This window comes from Vipera berus, assembly GCF_964194415.1.
Source record: "Vipera berus genome assembly, chromosome: 3".
In the NCBI taxonomy this organism is placed as follows: Eukaryota; Metazoa; Chordata; class Lepidosauria; order Squamata; family Viperidae; genus Vipera; species Vipera berus.
Genome location: NC_138204.1, coordinates 81452169 through 81478394, shown reverse-complemented (window position 1 = coordinate 81478394; position 26226 = coordinate 81452169). Strand labels below are relative to the sequence as shown.

The following is a 26226-nucleotide window of genomic DNA, read 5'->3' as shown; positions in this document are numbered from 1 at the left end:
GTGCTTTCATTTTGACCTTTTGCTATAGTTATCATTTTGTTCACACTACAACTGGTCGCATGGTGTAAATGCAAAAACTATATTCTAAGTTTCTTTCTTTCTTTCTTTCGCAGCGAGGGTAAAAGAGAGGAATCAAGGTCTCTGTTACACATGTTTCTCAATTCGTATTTCTCATTCCTTGACTCAAGCAGAAGTGCCAGCTCATCTCTGCATGTGGGAAGACAATGCTCAGGAAAGAGAAGCAGAAGGGAAACTTACTGCTGCAATTATTCCTCCTATACTTTACGCCCTCTTAGTCTAACATATGTTTTTTATGTCATCTATGAATGTATACAGCCAACACAGAATAGATAAGACACAGGTTTGGCTTTCTTCGGTAGATGGGAGAGATGAATCAGTATTGTTAGGAAAGAGACCCAAAAGGTATCAAGGTCTCTTTAGAAATCAATCATGATAAAATTCAAAAATGAAGAGAATCCTATCAGAAAGTTAGTGCTGAGTAGTTATATTTCAAAGAACATGAAAGCATCCGTATATTGTCTATATATTAATTCATTATGCTGTTTGATATAATTTCTACAATGTATTTTATCACAGCTGTTGAAAAACTTTTTAACTTCATTTTAATTTTGTATGAGTGCATATTGAATCAAAGCACTAGGGGAGACTTTATTCCAGAAGATAAACAAACAGTATTCAGAGTGTGTAAATTTCTCCCCTCAAAGAACATCACACCATATGTTGTTACTCAAGAAGAGCAAATACTGCATTATTTTAAAAATCAAAATCACAAACATAAGAAAACAAACTATATAGAGGATAGGCACAGTCATTTAACAAACAAACAAAGAAACAAACAAAAACTTAAGTATAAAACAGTCCTGGGGAAAATACGCCTGTAAGTGTAAATTGTGATATTGTTTTCTTGTCTTTCTTGAATAAGACGTCTTCAGTTTCAAACTATGAATAATCTATCGAGTAAAGAAATGCTTACAAAGCTGTTCACAAGGTTATTATTTCATTATATATTCAACACAAGAGATGCATTAATACAGTATGTTACGCTACTGAATTTGAAAAAACAAGGCAATTTTATACTCGGTTTTTTTTTCTTTCAGACTGAGAGCTCCTTCTTGGTTTGTAATATTTCAACCTTTCTCTGCCATTGTTCACTGCAGCATTATGTAATACTATGTTTCATGAGTATATATAATGCAAACTTGTTTGAGGTTGCCATTCTTACACAATTACCAAAATAAAACAGAGGGCAAGGGAGACACAGACACACAGACACACAGACACACACACACACGATACTCTTTCTTAACTTGCTTTAAAAGCTACCATGCTTTTAAGGTTAAGCAAAATTGAGAAATAAACAATGACTACCATGTATAGGAGCTGTGATGGCGCAATGGTTAGAATGCCATATTTGCGGGCTAATTCTGCCCACAGCTAGGAGCTCGATTCTGATTGGCTCAAGGTTGATTCAGTCTTCCCTCCTTCCAAGATCGTTAAAATGAGGACTCAGTTTGTTAGGGGCAATATGCTGACATTTGTAAACCACTCAGAGAGTGTCGTAAAGCACTATGGAGCAGTATATATTCCCACTATTCTTAAAATAAATGTTCAAACAGAAATTTCATGCACTGGTCTCTGTCTCAGACATTGTCAGGGTACAGAACTGTAGGATCCACAAAGATAAGCATCTGTGGAGGGATCAGGAGAGTCCCAAAACGATGCAAGTTGCAAGGTAAGCCCTACCCTTTTTTCTATATGTATTGCATAGCATGCACCCACCCTAAGGTGTGGAGTTTCTGGCCCAATGCTCTATGCTGCTTTAAATCAAATTTAATGCTAAAACTAACAATTACATTTCTACAAAATAATTTTAGCCACTAGCCTGGGGTACACCTGAGATTATTCACAACATCAACTTCCACTCAGAAATCCTTTGAGGACAATAGGCATTCAGTCCTAACATTTGAGGATGGGATGCTCTTAATAGTTTAATACCACCATGACTGCAATGGAGCAAGGAATTGGCAAACAAATTAATGCTTCGAAATTCCTCTCCAGATAAAGGGGAGGACCTCTATACTGAGGCTCCTTGTAAGGGAACTGTAAAACAATGGCCTCCACTGAGTTTTAGAGCCCCTGAAGCTGAAGGAAACTCAGCTTTGCCCAAGCCATGGTTGAAAGCATTCAAATGGACACTGGGTTCATCCGCTTCCTTTCTTAATCCTTTCCTGAAATTGTTTATTAACTGCTTTTGGGCTATCAAGAACTTTCAGAATGGCAAGTTTCATCAAACCTGGTGCTTCTCCTTCAATCCACAGGGAAAGAAGTTTAACAACTTTGAACAAATTGCTTTGAAATAATTAGAACATTGATTTTTAGAAAGTTGCTAAAGAGCCAGATGGATTGAAAATAAGATTTTTGAAATTAACTGTAAGAATCCTGCTTGTGTTTAAAATACTATTAAAATACATAGGAAGATATATAATATGATTTGGTTAAACATACACCTATATGCCTTCTCATTTCTGATAAATTTTAATGGAGTTTTACTGATTAGGACCGAATGATGAGGCTTTATAACTTGGTTACTGTCTTGAGATAGGGGAAGAGAGATCCTCTGTTGAAATGTTAGAGAAAATAAGTTATTAAAATCATTTGTTCTTGTCTTTATGACACAGATGTATACATGTGCACGCCCGCAGGTTCACACACATACATATACACAAACATTCAAGATTTAACTATCAGGAAAAATAATTTCTCTGACTTAATTTCTCTGACTATTCAGACATATCAATGTGCATGACTTGCTCTTTTAAGAGGCAACATGATTTACAACATTCTTGTCAACAAAGTCTGAACAGGAAAGGACATGTTAAGAAAATGAAAGAGGAGGTGGAAGCAGAGAAAAACAAAACTGGAAGGAGTGACCAAAACCCAGTATTTGCAGTTCTCTGTATGGTGCAATTTCTGATCTTGACCATGAGAGGGCAGTACAAACTAAAGTGAATCGTGAACTACAGTTATACCATGAAAATTAGAAATGATAAAGAATGATTCAAGGTCAAATTGGTGCAAATTGAATTATTTGTTGTGTAGCTTACTTTGCAAAATCCAAGAAAGATATATGTCCATGATAAAATCCTGGTTTCATCTCTTTCCATGAAGTTATGTTCTTCACAAAACGTACCTACAAGAAAAAGGAAGATTTTTTAAAATGTTTTACAAAACAAAATACGTGTGTGTGTGTGTGTGTGTGTGTGTGTGTGTGTGTATTCATTAGATAATTTATTCTACTTTATATCCTCCAGAAATTCAAGGATGATGAGCCAGCATCATCAATATTTATTATGGACAGATAGCTGAAAACATTGGAATTTGCTAAACATGGCTAAGTTTTTAATCAGGAATGTCTTATATTTCATATTCTATAACAATACTTTCAACAAGCTTTGCTTTAATTATTAGTCAAATATGTATTTATTATTTTAAGTGTTATATTTAGTTCCTATCTTTCATAATTAGAATATACGAATTTTACACTGACACAATGACACACCGGTAAATACAGACAAGAGTAAAAGCTCCCAGCCAGGCTCAACTCCTGGCAACTTCAGCAATATTTCAATTAATCGTCTTAGCAATATCACAGAAATGTTCTTCAACGTCTCATTCTAGTCCACAGACCTGGAGTTCTGAGTTGGAAATTACAATACATGTGTATTACTGCAATTATTTGAAAGTGGTGCTTTAAAAAGTTTGCTAGTGTAAACACCACAAAGCATTAAAGCAGCTTCAGGGGTCTTCAAACTTGGCCCTTTTATGACTTGTGGACTTCAACTCCCAGAATTCTTCAGCCCGTGTGCCTGGCTAAGGAATTCTGGGAATTGAAGTCCACAAGTCATAAAAGGGCCAAGTTTGAAGACCTCTGAGCTAGTTCTTTAGGACAGCTTATATGACTGCTCAAGAATCTCCCTATTATCTGTACAGACACCCAGTATTAGTATACTGCTCAAAAAAATAAAGGGAACACAAAATAAGACATCCTATACATTGTGTTGTTTACGTATTCCCTTTATTTTTTGAGCAGTATATTTTTGAAGAAGCTACAGGAGTTTGCATACAAATACATAATTCAGAAAGCAACAAACTTGGACAAAAATCGATCAACATGAAAATCAGTATCTAATAATCTAATCAAACAGGTAAGATAAAGCAGACACATCTACGTTATTCTCGTAATTTATCAAGATAATATGCAATGCTATTTCTAGAACAACATTCCTAACACAGTGTTCATGGTTGCTGGAGTTTCTGAGAGTTGTCTGGCAAAATGACTTTAGCTATTGCCGAGAGAATGCCAAACATCTGAAGTAAGCTGCATCTTGACCTTTGTAGGAGATTGCTTTAGCCAATGAACACAGACACAATTGTCAAAGTCAATATAAAATGGGGACTATTTCAACTGTAGAATGGTTATTAACTTCCAATAGTAAGTTCGAGTGCCAACTCCCAGCATTATTAACAAAAAAAAAAAACAGCTACCAACTTGCTCCGCAGAATTGCAAAGTTTGAGAAAGTAGCCCCCCCCAAATAATCATAAAAATCTAGAGATAAAAACAATACAGTAGCATAATGAGAATTAAGCATACTCAATAATAATAGAACATAGATATCAGAGGGGAGAGGGAGAGGGGGAGGGGGAGGGGGAGAGAGGGGGGGAAAACAAGTGGGATGATAAAGAAAGTTGAATTCTGGAGGGGAATACAGCTCCCCAACATCCTGAGCAAAAAAAGCATTCCTTTAGGAAGCAAGGAAATATTTTCTGCCATTTGCGATTTTCTAAAGAGGCAAACATTTAGCTGCCATTTGAACGCAAACTTAATTCTGTTTTGGTATAGCAACAATAGCTAGTTCTCTACGCTATGTCAAAGGGAAAAGAAATATATGATACAGAAACCAAATTTTATTTAATTACTCTCTACAATGTATCGCAAACTCTCATATAACATCAATGTGTCGGACAAAATACAGATAACTAAGGTAGAACAGGCCATTTAATGAACACTGGAAGTTGCAAACTCCCCCCCCCAAAAAAAATCTAAATACAAATCCTTTCAAAGTTAACAACCCCTACAGCAACCCCGTGGTCATTCACCCTTACGACCGACCACAGAGAGACTGCAGCATATCCTCCTACCTATCACTCTCTCATCCTGCCCTGTCAGGCCCTCAGAGGCACTGGGCCTGCTTTCCCACCATACCCGGCTCCACTCACTCTTACCTACCCACCCACCCACCCACCCCGTCGCCATTCGCTCACTGTCAGGTAGAGAAGGCTGCTCCCTTGCTCGGCCACTGATGGACCACATGGCACAACTGAGAAGAAATCCTGCTGATTTTGCTTCCCTCACAAATCCTTTCGTCCCCAGAGCCAGCCGCATTTACTTTACACTAGCATGGCTGGGGTTCAGGGCGTTAAGATGATTTCATGCCGACTGCCGTCCTTAGCTCCCCGAATGACGGTATAAGGCCTGACACTAGAATGGCTGGTGTTTGGAGAACCAAAAAGAAATTGTGCTGAGCTTGGTCCATTACAATCCTTTCCTCCTCAGCCAGCGTAACACTAGCCCTACGCTGGCATTCGGGAGGATAAGAAGTCATGCTGATTTATGCTGGCTGAGGATGAAAGGATTGCAACAGACCAAAATCAGCACAATTTCTTCTTACTGGTATCTCCCCGAATACCAGCCATAGTAGTGTAAGGCTTTATGCTGACATTCGAGGAGCTAAAGAAATCGTGCCGATTTACGCTTGGCTGGGGAAGAAAGGAATGCAACAGACCAAAATCGGCACAATCACTTAGTTCCACGAACACCAGCCAGGCTAGCATAAAGCTAGAGCAGCTGGCACCGGGCAGGAAAGGATTGTGAGGGAAGCAAAACCAGCAGGATTTTTTTTCTCAATTGTGCCACGTGGCCCAGCAATCATCCAGCAAGGGAGAGGCCTTCTCTACTCCAACTTCCTGAGCTCTGGATATCTTCAAAAGGAAGTGTGTGATTGTGACAGGGTGGGGTATGGAGGAGGGCCACAGATCTCTGGGGAACCCAAGGAGTAGGAGGCAGAGCATGGGATATCGCAGAGGTTGGGGGAGGTATACCCGGTGCGCATGTGCCTGCACTAGGCCTCTCATGGTTTTCCCCCACCCCCAAGTCACCCCATGCTCTACCTAATGACCTGTGCATTCGTTTTAGGAATGCATTGGAGAAAGCATGGACGGGGAGGTCATTAATTATGCACTTCATTCAATGTAGTCCGACAAGAATGGGCAGGCTCCATTACTCTCACAAGTCGAGGACTACCTGTCGCCATCATAATCTGCTACAAAAATAAAATAAAAATAATTGGAAAAAGCCTAAACAGAATTCTTCATTCTATGGGCTGCTGCAAATATTTCAAAGCTTACTTATACAAGTTAAATATATATATTTTAATGTTGCTATCAAAACTGAATGAAGTTGTTAGGAATATAGTTGCCATGGATCCAGCTCTAAAGAATACTCTTCTAACTTACTGCAAAGACATATAATGGAAGTTCATTCCCAGTGTTTGAGTGAACAGACAGTGTAGTGCATCAGGTATGTATTTTTTAAAAAAAAATAAAATACTGTCACGCGTCTCTTAAATTTAACTGCAACTGCTTATATTTTTTAGGATGATAGATTTTTGAACGTCTTGAATATGAAATGAACAATTTGGGCTTCTATCCTACAACTGACCTATAAGATCTAGACATAATGATGATATTTGTTTTCTGAGGTTTTCGCGGGTGTTTGTATGTGGATGTTTGGTCATTCTAAATCTCACAAGCTAGATAAATATGAAAAATACTATTCCAATAATCAAATCTCAAGGTCCAACAGGTCACAGATCCTGCCAATTGTTATTACTTCAGTTTCAACTGACTCATGCAGCATCAGTTCCCAAGTGAATCCAGGCAGTTTAAGTACAAAGACCGTGAATACTAATGTGTGAATTTTTTTTTAAAAAAAGACTGTGCTTATGCTGTTGTTCAAATCTCCACCTCCTCCAGCACCTGCATGTTGAATGAAAAATCCCAGAAAAGTAAGGTAAAGGTAAAGGTTCCCCCGCACATGCGTGCTAGTCGTTTCCGACTCTAGGGGCCGGTGCTCATCTCCGTTTCAAAGCCGAAGAGCCAGCGCTTGTCCGAGGACGTCTCCGTGGTCATGTGGCCGGCATGACTAGACGCCAGAGGCGCACAGAACGCTGTTACCTTCCCACCGTAGTGGTCCCTATTTTTCTACTTGCATTTTTACGTGCTTTCGAACTGATAGGTTGGCAGAAGCTGGGACAAGCTCAGCGTCCTAACCCACTGAACCACCACGTCCCTTCAGAAAAGTAAACTGGAGCAAATATTAAACTGCCCATTCAACATTCTTGATACCTTTTCTAGGGAAAGTCTACTATCACCAAGGAGCCTTGGTGGAGCAGTGGGCTAATGCCTCCTTAAGTAACACCAGCTGCCTGCAATTAGTGCAGGTTCGCATCCCACCAGGCTCAAGGTTGACTCAGCCTTCCATCCTTCCGAGGTAGGTGAGGACCCAGATTGTTGGGGGCAATAAGCTGACTTTGTAATAATGCCGCTTGGGGGGGGGTGAAAGCCCTAATAAGCAGGCATATACATAGAATGAAGGCTATTGCTAAGCACATTGCTTTGTGCTTAAATTGTAAGCCGTTCTGAGTCTTCGGAGAAGGGCGGGATATAAATGGGATTAAAATAAAAAAAAATAAAAAAATAATGGCACATAAATACAAAAGACCTGGCCTGTAGGCCTTTTTTATATTAGTATTTTTGTCTACAATCTTGCAGTAGAAAGTAACTGAAGTAACAATTAATGTATGTTGGTATCACTATATTTGATGCCAAAGCCTTACATGAACAGAGAATATTCATTTGTCATCAATTATTCAGGATCATATGCAGCTCTGCAAGTATTTTCACCACTACGTCTCTTTCATATTTTTACAAAAGCTATCACACACACACACAAACCTGTTTGGGATTTTGTTTTGGAGGAGTGCTTGAACGGGAGACTTTTTTCTAAAATTTTACTTAGGAAGGTCAGAAAATATAAAAGGATTTCTGCAGAAAATTTTTTCCTGATACGTAAAAAGAAAGTATTCAAAAGCTATTTTTGAACTTCTGGCATATTAAAACTGCTTTACATTTTCAACCCAGATGCATTTTTAGATGTGAAAGATAGAATAAATGTATCTTGACAGAGAAAGAACATCAGAAATCCTACAGGGAAAAAAGTGAAAATTGGGAGCTTCAAAAATTCTCTGAGATACAAAGAATAAGAATTACATGCTCAGAAAAACATATGAGAATAGCTTACAAATTTCAAAATTGGTGACAAATATGATAAAAAACAAGTGCAACATTTTACTTTAATGATGCATGTGTCAACTTCTGAAAAGAGCCTGGCTGAAGCCATCTGTATTTTTCTAAGTTGCCACACAGATTCGGGGTAAGGGGGATAGGAAAACAAAATATTGCTAGACAAAACACTGAGCGGTCCCGTGGGAACCAAGGTCATTCCCATAGATGCTGGAAGGAGGAGTGAAGATGAATTGAGGAGTCCGTCAATTACTTTCATTGGGTAGCATAATCTATACAGGTAGTCCCCGAGGTACGAACCTGGCCATTAGGCTCGTAAGTAAAAAAAAACCTCTTCAAATGAATCACTTAATTTTACAAAAAATTTTAAAATGTTTAATTTTTAAAATCAAATTCATTAATTAAATCAAATGGATTGTTAAATGAACCAAGATCTGACTTACTATTTCCTCTGGTAGCTGCCACATTAACTGAACTGGGAGGGTTTACCACCAGCCGCCGATCAGATGTTTCCAGTGAGCTGGCTCAAGAACTAAATTTCCTCCAAGGAGGGCTTGCAAGTTTTTTTTGTTTGCATGTACTTTGGGAACTGCTCTGCTTTTTAAGTACTGTACTTTGCAAGCTATTGTGTTTGCAAAGTCTAGAGTAATTAAAAAAATTTAAAAAAATACTTACAGAAGTAATTGTAGCACTCGAACACAGGCAGTAGCAGATTGCAGTGAAAGCAAAAACGTGTACCAGCTCGGCTCTTGTTTGGCTATGTGACCAGGGACAAAAAAAACCAAAACCTTCTGGCTTCTCAAAGCCCCGAACAGCCCAGGCAAGTCACAGAGATAAAAATGGCCGCCGCTACAATAGAGACTGAAATCAAGTCACATGGCTAGAGAGGCCCTGTTTTGGTCACAGTTTTGAATTTCTAATGTAAGTACCCTTTCTGAATTTGTTTTTGTGAAAGCTCACTAAATAAAAACGCTCGTACCTGGGGGATTACTAGTAGTATAGTAGAGGGGAGGAAAATGTTACTTTTAGTTACATTGAATCTCTAGGGAAATTTCAGAGTTGGTTTCACTTTTGACCTTGCCGATATTGTGTATCCAATAAACATGTGCTTTGAGGAAACTTCAAGCCTTGGAGTTCTGATTTATTTGGTTCCATTAGTCAGAACCTTGACAATATGATTTTTGCATATTGAGATTTGAGCAAAATATGTTGCCAACATGATTTTCAGAGGAACTGCCCAGGTGTGCAATACATATTTAGGCAAAAAATAGAAATTCACCATATTTCTGTGGACATATAACTTGCCTTAAGAAACTCCTTCTTGATCATCCATAAGTCAGATAATCCATTTTGCTACCCTTGATAGCACATAAAGGGACATCATATGGTTAGCATTATTAAGACAATTATTCTTCTAGAATTTTGAAAAAGAAGGCCGAAGGGTAATAAGACTGACTAAGAACAAAGATGGAAAATGATCTGAATATGAATCAGTGGATTCCATCAAGAGGTTTGTATTTTAAAAAAGATATGACCCAGTTATGTACAAACGATGGAAATAAAGGATTAAGCCACTAAAAAAAGGCAAGAATTTATATCTGATATGAAAAGGAAAGAATGACCAACTGATGTAGAAAATACAGAAGGAGAAGATGATTAATTCTGTTTTAAACAGTGAGAGAATGCCCTAATTTATCACAAAGCAAATACCTATACCATACCTACATTTGCCTTTATTCAAATTTAAGTTCAAGGAAACTAGAATGTAACATAAATCAGACATGAAAACTTCCACTCTAATTCTAAGTCAGGGATTTTATCAGAACTTATTATTTTGTTGTTCTCCACTGGGAGTTTAGGCATCACCTCACACACACAATACTTTATGATTGATAGAGAAAATTGTAAGTAAGATTAATGAGCAATGCAAAATGTAATATCTTAACCATGGTAACTTACTTGATCTTGTAGAGACATAACAGGATTGTTTTTGGTTGTGTTGATATGAAGAACATGATACTTATTCTTCGCACAAAGATCATATGCAATGTTTGTGAAAGATGTACTTGCAGTTTTAGGTACCCGATTGTAAATGATCACTACATCATCATCTTCATCTGGAATTATTTGATCTGATCGAGAGCCATCTACTGTATGGCGCTGCTCTATTTCCCGAACTTCGTGTTTTGCAATAGCCCTCTCTGTGAAAACAAAGCACAGAACAAAACAAACGCATCTTTAATTCTGCCATTTATTAGACCAATATAATTTCAATTTCCTTTTACTAAGAGTTGGATCATATGATAGATTAGTCCAGGGGGAGTTGAAGTCCACAAGTCATAAAAGAGCCAAGGTTGCCTGCCCCTGGAGTAGGTTAAGTGACTTTGGTTAAACCATGGCTAAAAAGGAGCACCTTAAACATCTTAAATTTGTAGGTATATCTTTAAAGAATGTTACTTTTTCTAAAATGAAGGCACTGCATGCCATCTCAACCTGAATGGAAAATTTAGGCACCAACTGTATGCAATGATTTGTTTCTTGGTTATATTAGTGATTATGGTATATCATACATTCTTGGCTATTATGTATTTTAACATTTGCATTATTGTAATTGTTTTTATTTCTAATTTTGTTCGCCACCTACAGTCACTTGTTGAGGTGGGTGGTCATACAAATAAATAAAATAAAATAAACTACAGGAAGGGGAAACCCATAAGGTATATTAAAGGTGGCAGGGTTATGGCTAGTCTTAATCATAGTTAATGCTAAATGTCATAATTTGGAACCGAAACTACTCAGGGTTAACAAGAATAAGAAAAAAGATCACACAGTAAGACTTTTTTCACATATATCCTACAAATAATGACTATAAACTATCCAACACTTGGCAAAGGCAGACAGTTGAAAAGATACTGCACATAATATGAATTTTACAAAACATTAGCTAGTGACCATTTTGGATTTAGTCAATTAATTGCAAAAAGGAACTGAAATTTAGATAAAATGAATCCTGTGCTTATTTTAATTCAGCGCTGTCCCTTGTGTATGATATTACAATGATTGGCTTTGCAAAATCCAATTACAAATTAATTGCAAGTCTGATAAGAAAAGAAGTGGAAGTACTTTATGACAATAACATCATTAAAGATGTAAAATTTCCATCCTGAGTACAAAAACACAAGCCACAAAAAAAGAAAGGAGCAAATGAAGCAAGTAGAAAAGCTGAAATGGAAATCCCAGAAACTGGGACAATATATATTTTTTTTCAGCATCTTTCCAAGTAATTGCTAAATGAATTTATCACAAAACACAGCCAGGACTATCATCCAAATGAATGTACCTTTTCAATATATGGATGGGGGCCGTAGTAACTCTTGTAGTTAGGACACTGAGTCAAAAGACCATTGAGAGGTCAACAGTCAGCAGTTCAAAACCTGAGAGTGAGCATGTGACAGAATGAGCTCCTGTCAATTTGCCCCATCTCCTGCCCACCTAGCAGTTCGAAAGCATGTAAATGCAAGTAGATAAATAGGTACCACTTCAGTGGGAAAATAACAGGGACATGAAAGAAGCCCACTTGGGCATCCCCTGGGCAACAGTGATATTACCAGCTAATCCTTTCAACCCAGAAGTGCTTTGGTAGGGGCTTCCAACACGAATGCAGTAGTAGTAGTAGTAGTAGTAGTAGTAGTAGTAGTAGTAGTAGTAGTAGTAGTAGTAGTAGTAGTAGTATATATGGAGGCCTGCCGCTCCAAGCTGCCCTGAAGATAAACTGCCTAGCAGGCTGGTAGTTAGTTAACTACCAGCCCAACAAAGTTTAATAAATATACTTTTTCCCTAATGATTATAGTAGTCCTCATTGCAATTTCTTAAACTGGTCAAGAAGATAGAAATACTGTCTTTGCAATGGGAGAGTGTGGAGAGAATATTGGGATTTTAGGGCAGGAATAGGCATCCTGAACTTCTCAAAGTTCGTGTAGATAAAAAAAAACAAAAGAGAATAACAGGGAAATCTGAAATCAATGGAGTTACACTCCACCCAGAAAAGGGAAATCCAATGTTAGAAGTCATTTTGAATTTCTGGAAATAATATGGTGAGATTTGGGGTGGGGTAGGGGTGAGGGTGTAAAAACAGGGAGACTGAAATGGCCAGAAGAAAAGCAAGACAAGGAAGGTTGACTCAGCCTTCCATCCTTCCGAGGTAGGTAAAATGAGGACCCAGATTGTTGGGGGCAATAAGCTGACTTTGTAATAATGCCGCTTGTGGGGGCCCCCCGAAAGCCCTAATAAGCAGGTATATACATAGAATGAAGGCTACTCCTAAGCACATTGGTTTGTGCTTAAATTGTAAGCCGCCCTGAGTCTTCGGAGAAGGGCGGGATATAAATGGGATTAAAATAAAAAATAAATAAATAAAACATTAATCAGTTGAGATCTCAAGCAAGAAATAATACATTTTTTTGGCAACGGCTTGTTGGATGGGAACAGAGAAATGTAAGAGCAAGAAAATGGGCAGCACAATCAATGTCTTGCATCATTTGACCTTGCCATCACCATGCAGTTCCCCATCTGGAGAAGAGTGGGGCTTTCACAGGAGGAGAAAACAACTGGTTCCCGTCCCCAAATATAGTACACGCTCAGAGTTAGCACACAAGTAGGACCAATATAAGTATTCCGTTACTATATTTGCCTTCTGTGGCACATATAGCCTTGGGACGTACAAGCAAGCAAACAAACAAAAAACCCTCACACCATCCGAACAATAAAAATTCTTTCCTGAAAACAAGAAAAAGAGCAAGTAAAACCTAACATATGTAATGAAATGCTCAGTCCCGTTTAAAACAGGTGGCAGATACAAAATATATATTTTACACAAGCTACCTTTTACAGATAGGTTTTAAAAAACGGTGATCTTTTTCATTTTTTCCTCAGTTCACTACTCCCTTTCTTTGTTCCTTCCTTCCTTTGTCTAAGTTGTTCCCTTGTTTGTGCTTGCATTACGTGCAAATTCATTCAATTGTGAAGGATTCTTGTTGCTTTTAGTTCAGTGTTATTTAAGGATGGCAGAATCTTAACATTTTGCATCTAAAAGCTGGTGGGAAAAGATGGGTACTAAAAGAAAAAAAAGGAACTAAAGAAAAGTTAAAACAACCTGTTGTATCTACATTCATTTGACAAAGTAAGTCCACCCCAATGAAATGTTTCACTTTTTCACCCAATTTTAACTAATAATAATAATAATAATAATAATAATAATAATAATAATAATAATAATAATAATAATAATAATAATAATAATTTAATTTCTATATCGTCCTTCTCCCGAAGGACTCATCTTCATTTCAACAATATTGAGAAAGGGACTTATCAACATCTCAATACGAAGTACCCAGATTAACAGAATAAGCTTCTTTCGTATCAATTCAAACACCATAATTAAAACTCTGTCTCAGGAATCTTAGTATTCCCAAGAAAAGACAGAAGATTCCAACTGGCTTGATGATTTTTCAACTGTTCTTATAACCTAGACATAAATAACTACTCCTCCTTCCTGGACTGTCACCACCAACAGGTTTCTTGTCAGGATTTTACAGATCAGACAAGTTGGAACATGATTCTTGCACTTTCAATTTTTCCTGTTCTTAAAACTGTCAAGAAAATTGCCTTGTAGTACAGACCAGATTCTAGTCTGAACAAATTTAGCATAGTTCTACTTCATTACAAGATCACAGCTTGCTTCATTTTCTCTATCCCACCAACTCAGCCTTCTCTGTCTATTTTGTATCTGTTCTTGAATAACACAGATTTCTACTTGCGCCCCAAGGCAACAACATTAGATTTATTACAAATTAGGCATGTAAAGTATGCACCAAAAAAACCCTCAATATCTTTGTGCTTCTATCATTTTTTTCTGGGAGAAAATACCTGACCCTAATATTGCTATGAACTTGAAAACGAAAAGGTAAGACCTTTCCTTTATTTGCCACAAAATTCAGCAATTTCCTGAAAAGCTGGCAGCAAACAACTTGAGAAGTATTTCAATTACACCAAAAGGAATCAGGTTAAAAAAAAAGCCTGACTTATTAAATGTTACTGTAAATTTTTAAGGCAAATGGATGAACTTTATTTATCTAAAACCAAATCTCACAAAAATTATACAGCCCAGTACAGAGAGGGCCTCCTCAGGGTGCCACCGGTCAACGAATGCCGACTGGCGGCCCCCGGGGGGGCGTTCTCTGTGGGCACGCCGGATTTATGGAACCATCTTCCGGTCGAGCTCCGGATGGCGCCTGACCTCCGCTCCTTCCGGCGCGATCTAAAAACTTACCTCTTCGAACAAGCTGGCCTGGCCTGATGGGATGGGGTTGGGTTTTATTAATGTGTTTTAACCTACTTTTTTAATGTGTTTTAACTTATTCGTGGGCATTTTGTTTAATCTTTTTTAATTTTTGTATTTTGTCTTTTAATATGTACTGCCCTGTTCACCGCCCTGAGTCCTTCGGGAGAAGGGCGGTATACAAATAAAATAATAAAATAAATAAATAAATAAATAAATAAATAAATAAATAAATAAATAAATAAATCTTATTTTATACTTTCAGTTGTTTTCTTTTTCAAGTATCTTGAACGTGACATAAAATGCCTTTCAAAAATGTAGGAAAATCATTAAAAAAAATCTGTCATGTAGAGTATTACAGTACAATGATTGGCTCTACGCAACTTTATGAATCAAATGTTTCATCAACCTTCAGTCCAAAGCTACTGTTGGGGAGCTCTGATATCCAACAATGACGCCATTAACTGTACACCGCAGATATGGCAGCAAGCATGAAAAAGAAGGTAGGAGGGCTCCTGACGCTTATCGTATTCTGCCAAGGTGAAGGAGGATTTGAAGCAGACTACATCATCAGACTATGTTATCAGTCTATAATCAGTCTATAATCTATTGGGTGGATAACAAGAACACAGTTGGATAACATGCAGCCAGCTGGAGACACTGAAGTGTGAAAGCCAGATATCAGTGTCACTGTTCAGATGGCAGAAGTGATCTAAGCAAGCAGTTGCCGAGGTCCACAGACAAAGCAAAACACACACAAACAAAATGCTAATGACAAGTGGTTCCAGTTCAGGGGTGATTTGCCACTGCCTTCTCTTCCAAGGACTGAAACACTCACTGCCCAAAGAGATCTAGCTGGCGTCTCTTCCCAGGACAGGAATACAACTCGGATTTTCCTACTTCTGGGTAAGCATGTTAACCACTAGAGTCTAGACCAGTGGTGGCAAACCTATGGCACGGGTGCCAGAGGCGGCACTCAGAGCCCTCTCTGTGGGCACCCACGCCATCTTCCAGGAGGTGGCAACTGTCCCTCTTCAACCAGCCACATGCTAATTCGCCGAGGTCCCACATGGCTGAATGCATCCCAGCACGGCTGGTTTTCCTCCCACCCATCCCGTCCCTTCTGGCCTTGCATGCTCTCCTTTTCCCAGGCACGACCCACTGCATCATCTCCTCAGCTGTTGGCCGACCATCCATCTCGGAGGCGGCTTCTTTGAACTGCTGGCGATGGGCTGCGGAGCCCCAGAATGCGCTGGTCGAGGGGCCAGCAGGCTTTGGCTACTGACGGACACTGTTGGCCCCCATGCGCTCGCTTGCCTCTGTGTGCAGGGTTCGATGGTGTCAGGCAGCAGCTTCCCCAGCCCTTGCCTTGCCCCATGGCAATGGCACCCCCACTCTGCCTCGCCTCACCCCACAGGATGAGTCTCCTGTCTACCGTCCCACCTGCCAGAGACCTCTTGGAGCTCCCCCAACCCTGCCCACCCCCCCACGTGTCCCTCCCCACGAGCAACAGTGAGGTAACCACACCCCCTTGGCCACACCCACCCAATCTTCCATGACCACCACAGACACACACACCCAGTAGGCCATACCCACCTGGCGCCCAGCAATAAATAAGTGGGTTTTGGGTTGTAGTTTGGGCACTCAGTCTCTAAAAAGTTCACCACCACTGGCCTAGACCAAACTATCTCTCCTAGGTTGGCACAACACTCCTCAAAACAAAATGTGTTTAGGGGATCTAGAGATAGAAGGACAAATACTTGATTTTATTATACCAGCTGAATTTTGGGCACTTCCTCAGTTAAAAGAACGAAAGAAAAAAAAACTTACACTCTAAATTTATATCATTTTTTTTTTAATTCTAACTTTATTTACTTCTCCCTTTCAGCCTGATACTTTTCTCTGGCCTTGGGCCACTTTTCTGAGTAAAGTTTTGGCAATACCATTGCAAATCTTAGTTTAATAATTACCTTACTGTCCATGAGAGAGTACACAAGCACAACCTTGGCAGCTAGCGTAAGCAGCTCCCACCTTGTAATTAAATCATTATTAAATTTGAACACATATGCAACAGTGGTAACTGGACTGTGTAAATCAAATCGAGTTACTGGATTTAATTTATGCACAAGAGTGAAAGTGAGATTTCTGAAATGTTAGTTCAATGACATCCTACTAGGTAAACACAAAAATGACTAATATTAAGCAGCATTAAAGTGAATTAAACGAATATTTATTTATTGCATTCATACACTGTCTTTTGACTTGTAAAAGCACATGTACAATGTCCAAATTAAATACTTTAAATAAATATGTTTAAGCATAATAGGTATTTATCAAATTAATACATCCACCCACAAAAATGTGACTTTGGGTGGCGTTTGAAAAGATGTGTTGATTTGTTAACATTAACAATCAACAGATCAAAATTTAGTTTAAAAGTATGATTGGGGAAAAAAGGTAAAATAGCTATATTAGTCTCCCTTTAATTCTTTGTCGGTAAATTTAAATTTAATGTGAAAAAAGGTAGTTTCAGGATTTTTCAAAATGCTGGATGAGTGGAAGCTAAGCTGTTCTAGGAAGAACACTTCACAGTTTGGGAGAAATACATTGCTCTCCTTCACAGCAATAAAGGTCTAGCAGGACCACACTGAAAAGAGCCTCACCTGTTGAATTCCAGTAACTGGGCAGGTTTATAGCAGGAGCATCAATTTCTCAGTAAGTCCTAAACTCAGGAATCTACATACTACTAAAACTCTCCTGTTTATCGGTAACTATCAATTGAGCAAAATAGTGCATCATAAAGCAACCATTTTTGAAATAAGGTACCTCAGAGGGGCTAACTTGCAGAATGCATCCAAACTCTGGAACTCATTACTGAATTCCCCTGGGGACTGAAACTTGGCAAAGTTATGGCCACTTTAGTGCTGCTAGGCTCATCCACAGTCACAAGGTCATCATTTCTAACCCTCCCTGCCAACTTCCCACAAGAAGGAAGCTGGCAGGAAGCTGGCAGTCCCAGGCCAGCAGGCAGGTAAATGGCTGCTGCCACATGAAGGTGGAAGTGAGAAGGTGTTCAGGAGTGTCATAGTGCAAGGGTCCCCAACGCCCAAGACGTGGACTGGTACCGGGCTGTGGCATGCCAGCGACCAGTCCATACAAACAAGCAAAGCCCCATCCGTGGGATGCAGGCAGCACACAAAACCACGCACTCTCCAGTCCGTGGAAAAAACTTTCTCCGTGGAACTGGACCCTGGTGCCCAAAAGGTTGGGGACCTCCGTCATAGTGTGTGTTGGGGTGAACTCATGGGGGTGCATGAGATCTGTTTTGCAGGTCAGGAACAGCACACAGCTGGTTTGGCAGGCTGCAGAGAAGGTGCTACGAGGGTCAGAGAAAGTGCACAGGGGTACATGGTGGTAGGTAAGGAAATATCTCTAAAATGAAGATCCAATGGGTCACAGAATGTCTAGTTTCAAATAATGCTTTATGGTCACAATACCACTGGTACCTAACCCCTTCTCTCTTGTTAACCCCCCCTCAATTGTCTCTACACAATCCAATCCATTCCCAAATTGCTAGGCTCCTATGTTTTTACTACCCATCCAATACAATATGGTTTTTTTAGTCTTATCAGAAGAATTATTCTGATTTGAATCCTCCATATGGCAGGGACTCTATAATTATGGCATCAGTTCCATTTCATCTGTTTTAGTCAGCCAAGAGAAGTAAGATCAAGCAAACAGAAAGAGCTTTCATATCTCCGCTCTTCAATATTTATTAGATAAAAACAATCTATATAAAGAGATAAACAGTTAGCAATTACTTCTCTGTGATTTGCTCCAATAGTGTGAATCTGACTTTGTTCACTGTGAGTCTGCAACAATTCTAATACTCTTCTCTCAGCTAAATCTCTGCAAGACATGTCACAGCCAATGTGTCTAGGCAGGATTATATCTTATATAATAAATACATTTATTAGCAAGGGACCAGGCATTATAAAGCAAGATCTTAAATTGGAGGGCCACCTTTACTGTCACCTTGATATCTTTGCTAGGCCACAATTTGAAAGGTTGGGAGCTCACCCAATCTCCTCCCTTCTTTCCCTTATAGCCAAGCTATGGTTTCCTCAACGTATTAATACCTGCAGCTATTCCATTAATATAATGTTTACTAGCAGGCCGTGCTCTATTCTCTGCTTTCACTATTTCCCATGACCAATCAGTAGCAAAAGCAGTAAATAAAAACAATTCCTACCTTCTCCTTAAAGCCTTATTGTACTCCAAGGAAATAACACTGCAAGCACATATAAACCCTATTATTGCCACCTCCTGGAAGATGATTTCAATTCAATTAAGTCACAATAAAATCATAACTTCTAGTCCCATAAATCATCCAGAAGTCCTTTTAAATTGTTCTACAGTATTATAAACCATTGTTCTTGCAGAAAAAACTCAAAACACCCAAGTCAGGGAGTCATTGCAGCAACAAGTCTCCATCATTAACACAAACAATTCCAAGGGACAAGATTAACTTCTGTTCTACAATCATCACACTATCCCATAGTATCCCTATCATTTTTGAAGAGATTTCTCATTAATGGACAGTATCCTAACAAGACTCCAGAATGACTCATCTGTTTCCTATGGCCCAGGCAGTAAAAACCCTAAAAATGTGAAATCAGGACAAAGAAAATAAATTCTCCTCCCAGTAAGCCACAACTCACACTATCTCCAAATTCATCCTTAATCTCTCAACTAAGCCTGCATCTGATCTCCAAAGAAGATTAATACAAAGGAATATCCATAACAATTTTATACAAGCTCTCCTCAGCTGCGTGATCTACTTTTTCCTTCCCTAAAATGTCCTGATAAAATCGAAAAATCTACTATCTGTGATTCTGTATTCAGAAACCAAATTGATTCACCAAAAAATACTTACATCTCACTCTTCCATTATGGAAAGCCACCAACCTTGTCAAAGAATCAGATAAGATTACCGTTCTTTTAATCTGGACATCTATTCCAACACTGACTGCTGTCATTAATTTAGCTGACATACTTGAAAGACAATCCAACAAATAATATAATAGCAACATAAAAAGCTGATCTCACTTTCCTAAATGCAACATCTTTAGAGCTATCAGTATAAATTGAACAATATTGATTTCAACAACAGATGTTTTCAAGAGCCTGAGTTTAGATTCAATAGCCCAGAATTATGTCTTCTTCCCCAACCCGTATAAATTCATTTCTACCATGAAGAATATCAACATGCAGGATAGAAAGCAACTCTCCTATAAGGTGGATTATAATGTCAAATTTAGCAGAATTTAACCAAGGACAGACTTTTGCAACATGGGAATCATGCCTAGCATATTTTCCTTTAAACAGTAAATTCCCAACACTTTGCATACAGCAGTTATATGGTTAGCTGTATATGTACCAATTCTAAATTTTATATTTAAATGTTTGGAGGCAGGATTAAATTTATATCCCAATCATTTCTAGGAATTGAAGGTGGCCTTGTTTAAGTTGATCATAAACTCAAGAAACTGTTTTGAAGTGAATTAGATCATTAGTCTTCTAATAGCAATATTTCTTAGTTAGGCTGATAGTGACTTTCTAAGATTTCAACGGGAGTCTTTCATTTTACTATCTGGAGACGTTAGGGAATAAACCAAGGAATTTGTATGCAAGGCACGTTTTATCCTTTGAACTGAAGTGTAGAGAGAAAGTTGGGTGCTAATACTTGGGCAAGTCACACTATGTCACCACACTAAGAAGTTGAAAAGATCCTGGATAGCATGCAGAATAGCTAAGACAGGTCTATGGTAATAGGCAACCTGAGAATTCATTCTAATATTAACATATGCATCATTAGGCTGTTGACTTAAGACAGTCAACAACTCTTTAAAGCCAAAATAGAAAAGAAAGAAAAACACACGGTAGTAATGGTACTGCTTTAAAACATTTATTATCAGGAATAAAGGTAAAGGTAAAGGTTCCCCCGCACACACGTGCTAGTCGTTTCCGACTCTAGGGGCCGGTGCTCATCTCCGTTTCAAAGCCGAAGAGCCAGCGCTTGTCCGAGGACGTCTCCGTGGTCATGTGGCCAGCATGACTAGACGCCAAAGGCGCACGGAACGCTGTTACCTTCCCACCGTAGTGGTCCCTATTTTTCTACTTGCATTTTTACGTGCTTTCGAACTGCTAGGTTGGCATTATCAGGAATAGGTGTATATAATATTCCATCTGTATGGGCTGAAGATAACAGGTAAGATGATATACTGTTGACTTACCTGAAGAAATATTTCCAAGTGTAGTAAAATAATGGGTTTGTAATGATGTTCCCTAATATAAAAGTACATTGTAAATCCTACATGAACTGCTTGGAGCTGGCACTACTGGTAGAGCAGTGGTAGGAACATCTTACCTTATATTCATCTAATGAAATTAAATAGCATTAAAAATAAATTGCCCTAGACCCCATTACAGGTAGTCCCTGACTTACAGTTGTTCATCTATCTATCAGTTTAAAGTTATGACAGCCTTGAAAAAAATGACTTGAGATCATCCACAAAGTTGCAACTGTTGCACCACCCCTGTGATTGCAACTGGGGCTGTTGGCAACCCGTTCGCTTTTACGACAGTTACGTCTTGCGGTTTCGTAGTTGTGATTTATGACCTACTCAACTGGCTTCCGAGAAGAAAAATCAATCTGGAAAGTCAGATTTGCTTAATGATTGCACTTAATAACCACCGTAAAAATAGTCATAAAATTGGGTCCAGTCATGTGATGACTCACTTAGTGACTGCATTGGTTAGTGACCAAAATTCCAGTCCTAACTGGAGGACTGGAAGTCGAGGATCACCTGTAAGACATGAACAAATTAGGAGCCAATCCTCATAATTTATAAATAATTATAAACACTTTATCACAAATAGAGTTGGACTAATGAATCAGTGTTTGCTAACAATGTCCAAAGTATTTTTTTTCTCCAACAGCAAGTAAAAACATTTTGACATAAGAATGCAAATAGCACTGCTCATAGCTTATGTAGAGAGTTATTTTCACACTCCAACACACACACCTGGTGCTCTCTATACTAGTAAGCAAAGTCAGCTAAGACAACTCCAGCTGGGTTTTGATATCATTAAATACAATTTAATGCAGCAGCTGCCTGGAAATTGGAGCTAGTGATCTGAAAACTTTAGTTTTATTACCATCAGATAACCCACTCAAGTATCACATTTGTATATATACAAATATTTATATAAGGAACCTAGAAAGAAGTTCAATGGTTAATTTTCAATTAAATGTATTGCCAAATGCCAGCATGATCAAATGCTATAATTCATCCTATTATATTTTGTTCTGTGCATTTTTTATATAGCTATTCTGGACTTCAAAAGAAAAACAGGTGCACTTTTAATTCATACAGATTTATTACAAGAACATGCATGCATACACACAACAATATATATACAATATGTTGTATATGTGAGATGTTCTTTTTCCTTTTAATCTTTATATTCTGTTCTTTCTCAGACTGAGTGTTTTTCAGAATATTTAAATGGATAAAATTCATTAAAATTTTAATTAACATCTAATTCAGTGTTGGTTCATTTTGCTTACATACTCTGCATAGCAATCACAGCTGTGCAGCATAATATATTTATCACCCCTCCTTAATTTCTCACATTATGAATTTTAAACTAGGACATTCATATTTATGGTCTGCGATAGGGACTAATGCCTATGTGAAGTATGTGCAAATGCCCAGAAAAACATGCTATTTCTTCGTTCTGCTGATGTCTATGTCTCATAATAGGAATTATAATGTTTAGAAGGAAATTTTAAATCACTAAGCATGGCTGTTACACGGCTTTCTACAATGTTCCACTGCATATGACTACCTGATGACTCTTTTCTGAGAACTGAGTGATTCATTATACATATGCATTGTGAATCAATATTCCTTTTAGCAGGGAATCACAGGCGTGAAGATTGCAAGAACTTCAAAGTTACCAGATCTTCAGGCAAAATAGCCAGCCATGTGTACAAAATGCACTATGAAATGGGAACTTGGCTCACAGGGGTTATCACTTACTACATAATAAGATAATTAGGTCAAACTTTGAGGGGGGGAATTCTTTTGTAAATGTTTAGAAGTATAGTTCCCATTTTCCCCTCTGCTCCTAAGATAAGCACTGCAGTTTTTGACCAGCAAAGAAAGCAGAGAAGTATGGGACTTGACTACACATGCATCCTTTTTTTAAAATAAAAAAAATAGGGTTGTATCATTGTGTATGAAAGGTATGAACAGTAGCAAGCAAAACATGCTTTTTAATTGATTGAGGAAAAATGATCCAAAGTTACATAATTGTTTGTGTGGCAAAAGTATATCCACCTCTAGGATTACAAGTTCACTCGAAGGTGTGATGGAATCTACTAAGGGGAAATTAGAGGCAGGTATTTTAATTAATGAGTTGCAAAATCAGGTGCAATATGAAAGGTCCTGTATTATTTACAGAACAGAATTCTGTGTATTTACTTCCAAAATTCTGCTCTCTATAACACAGATTTGTAACCTTGAACAAAGGATATTTCTGAAACCAGTTATAAATGCAGTGTGCAATATTGCAGGAAATCTCAAAGACACCCACTGTAAATATAAGGAACTAAAGAGTCCTCTTTTGCATTGGTGAATGTCAAGTTTTCTTGAGATCACCATCAGGATAACACTGAACCACAATGGTGTGCATGGCAGGCTTGCAAGGAGAAAGCCACTGTTCTCCAAACAGAACATTACTGCCCATCTACAGTTTGTGAAAGATCATGTGGATAAGCCAAAAGGCTATTGGAAGAATATTCTGAGAGATCAAAATAGAACATTTTGGCTTGAATGAAAGTGTGGCTTGGTGACCTGCATTGCAGCAAAAAAAACCTTATCCCTACGGTAGGGATGTTTACGCCATATTTATACAGAAATGTTGAAAATTTAAAAGGGTTCGCAAGCTTTTAGCAGCAATATCTCTGGATGCCCAACCTTACAGAGACTGAGGAGAGCTATTCCTTGAAATAACACTGACATGAAAATCACTCTTACAGAACGTACACAGAAAGACTGTGGTGGACCTAGGAACCTCTAAGGACAAATAAGAGACAAAAAGCATAACAATTCATAGGCTTATTTACTGAAAGTCCAATAACACCTTTGGAACAAAGGTGGCATCTGGCCTAAGAATCACATTTCCTGAGAATCACATTTCCCATACTTGATCTTAGCCAGAAAGCTAAGAAGTGGGAAAGTGCAGGGTGAGTGGTTCAACAGGAAGTAGATTGGTAGAATTCCATACATCTTTCTGCCTGATCTGATGACTACAGTACTAGGAATGCTACATTAAGGAGTACCAAAATTACGTTCTATTGCAGAGCTGGACATTTTGTTGGGGAACACATAGTAAATTCATTATACTTTTATGAAAATCTTTGTTAATGGCAAAAAAACCCACTGAAGTTATTATGTTGAGCTGAGATGGCTTGTGTATACATTTTTTTTTTTAAAAAAGAATATAGTTAATATTGGGTGCTTTATAGTGTCAGTTTCAAAAGTACGTAAGCTGATATGCAGCAGGAAGGCGATTATTATAAAGTAGGTTTATTTCTTCACCGATACCTTCTGTAACCTTTCCAACATCTTTCAGAAATGAATGTTCACTGTGAATAAGGGACAAAAAGTCTGGGTGAGAAGCAGACCACAGGAGATGGCTCCACAATGGCAGGAGTAATTAAGTGTCTTTCGGCTTTTGTCTAGAGGATTATCCACTTGTGGGTGCTCCTGGAGTCCTGACAGAGCCACTTATGGCAAGATGTGCACTTTTCAATGCTCATCTTAGTAAATCTGTAGAAGTTCATTAAGGATGTGCTTTATATTTAAACATTCTGTGGGCACAACACGGTGCTATTGTTCCACACAGATTGTTTAAATGCACAACTAGTAACAGCTTTTCACATACCCATTTATGTCCACTGCGTTTCGCATATCCAATTCTGTACAATGTTTTTCATTCTTGTTTTGTTTCACAAAATTACTGCAATGGATTTTGTCCATAAAACTGTCAGTTTCTATTTGCTCAGGCAGAATAAAGCCAATACCATATATTCTAAAAGAAATACCATCAGGCCTAGAACACTGGATAAGTTTGATCAAAGTATACATTAGTGGTTAAGGCAAGAATTCTCAAAAACATTATTGCATTCAGCAATGACAAGCTGTAATTTTCTCAGTGTTTATCATCTGACAAATGGATAGAGTGGAAAGAGGGAAAAGATTCAAAGAGCAATACACAGATAAAAAAATGCATCTGTTAAGAGAAACACACCAGCTGGTAAAGAGAGTAGATGCTCACTAGGGCTTTGGGGAGTTAATCCAGTTCCACACCAGATTAAACTTCTAATTAAAACAGCTTTCCCTGTCTGCATATAATACATTCTGGCTGCAAACCAGTTCTTTTCACATGAAAAGAGATAAGTCTTTCTGCTTGATCGGAATACAAATATTAAATGTTTCAATTATATTTTGCCAAGGCCCTACTAGTATTCTGCGTATCCATTCACACATGTATTTCAAGATATTGAAGCTTTCTTTATTGAAGACGCTCTGCTAAACAGAAATTATGTGTTGTGATTCAGGGTCACCCTGTGGGTTGGGCAGTTGGGTCGGACGACTCAGAGGAGGAGGGGGGTGTTGAAGAGCTTGCTAAGGGGGTTGGAGAGCTTGCTGATCAGAGCCCTCAGCCAGGCCCCTCCCACCTGGTCACGACGGAGACCCAGCTGTGTCAGCCTGACAGCGTGGATGAAGATGACCCACAGCTGGCCCTGTTCAAGGACGCCCGACGCAGGAGGCAGTCAATCAGGAGTAAACAGAGGAAGGCAATGGGGCACCTCGGAAGGAGGCAGAGAGAAGCCACGCCCTGAACTGTATAAAAGGGGAATGCGTGGGAGGGCTGGTTTGCTGAAGGCAACCGCTTGAATAGTTCCTGTTTCATAGCTCCTGTTTCATGGTTCGTGTCTTGTTTTGCTCTGTTTTATGTTAATAAATTTGGCAGGCTTGGTTCCAGCCTCTTGCCGTTTGTAAAGGGGTTGTCCCTGCCTTTTCTGCAGGGCCGGTAGCAGGCTGGTACAGAACATTATGCTTCTGTGTCTTGCATAATCACTAGCTTATTTCAACAGTCTACAATTCTTTACAGTTCATACTTTCCTTGCATGAAATTGCTCTTGCATATTAAACAAAACAAGCATTAGGAATTACCACTTACTAGTTTATGAATATTTAATTTTCAAAGGAAGACATACTTGTGTTCTTCCTTTAAATTATAGTCTTCCTATAAACATACAGTGTTTTTCCTTAATGTTAAAATATTTTAGTATTTACTGTTCATTTAA

At 38.5% G+C, this 26226-nt stretch overlaps 1 protein-coding gene across 1 annotated transcript in view; it reads right to left on the bottom strand.

Annotated features, from left to right (window-relative positions):
- Positions 1–26226, bottom strand: part of HS2ST1 (heparan sulfate 2-O-sulfotransferase 1) — a 103869-nt gene that overhangs the window by 21342 nt on the left and 56301 nt on the right. The window contains exons 2-3 of the mRNA XM_081325760.1: positions 10403–10644; positions 3126–3211 (exon numbers count right to left, since the gene is read on the bottom strand). Of these exons, the coding sequence (XP_081181886.1) occupies positions 3126–3211; positions 10403–10644 (328 nt within the window). The remainder of the gene's footprint in view (positions 1–3125; positions 3212–10402; positions 10645–26226) is intronic.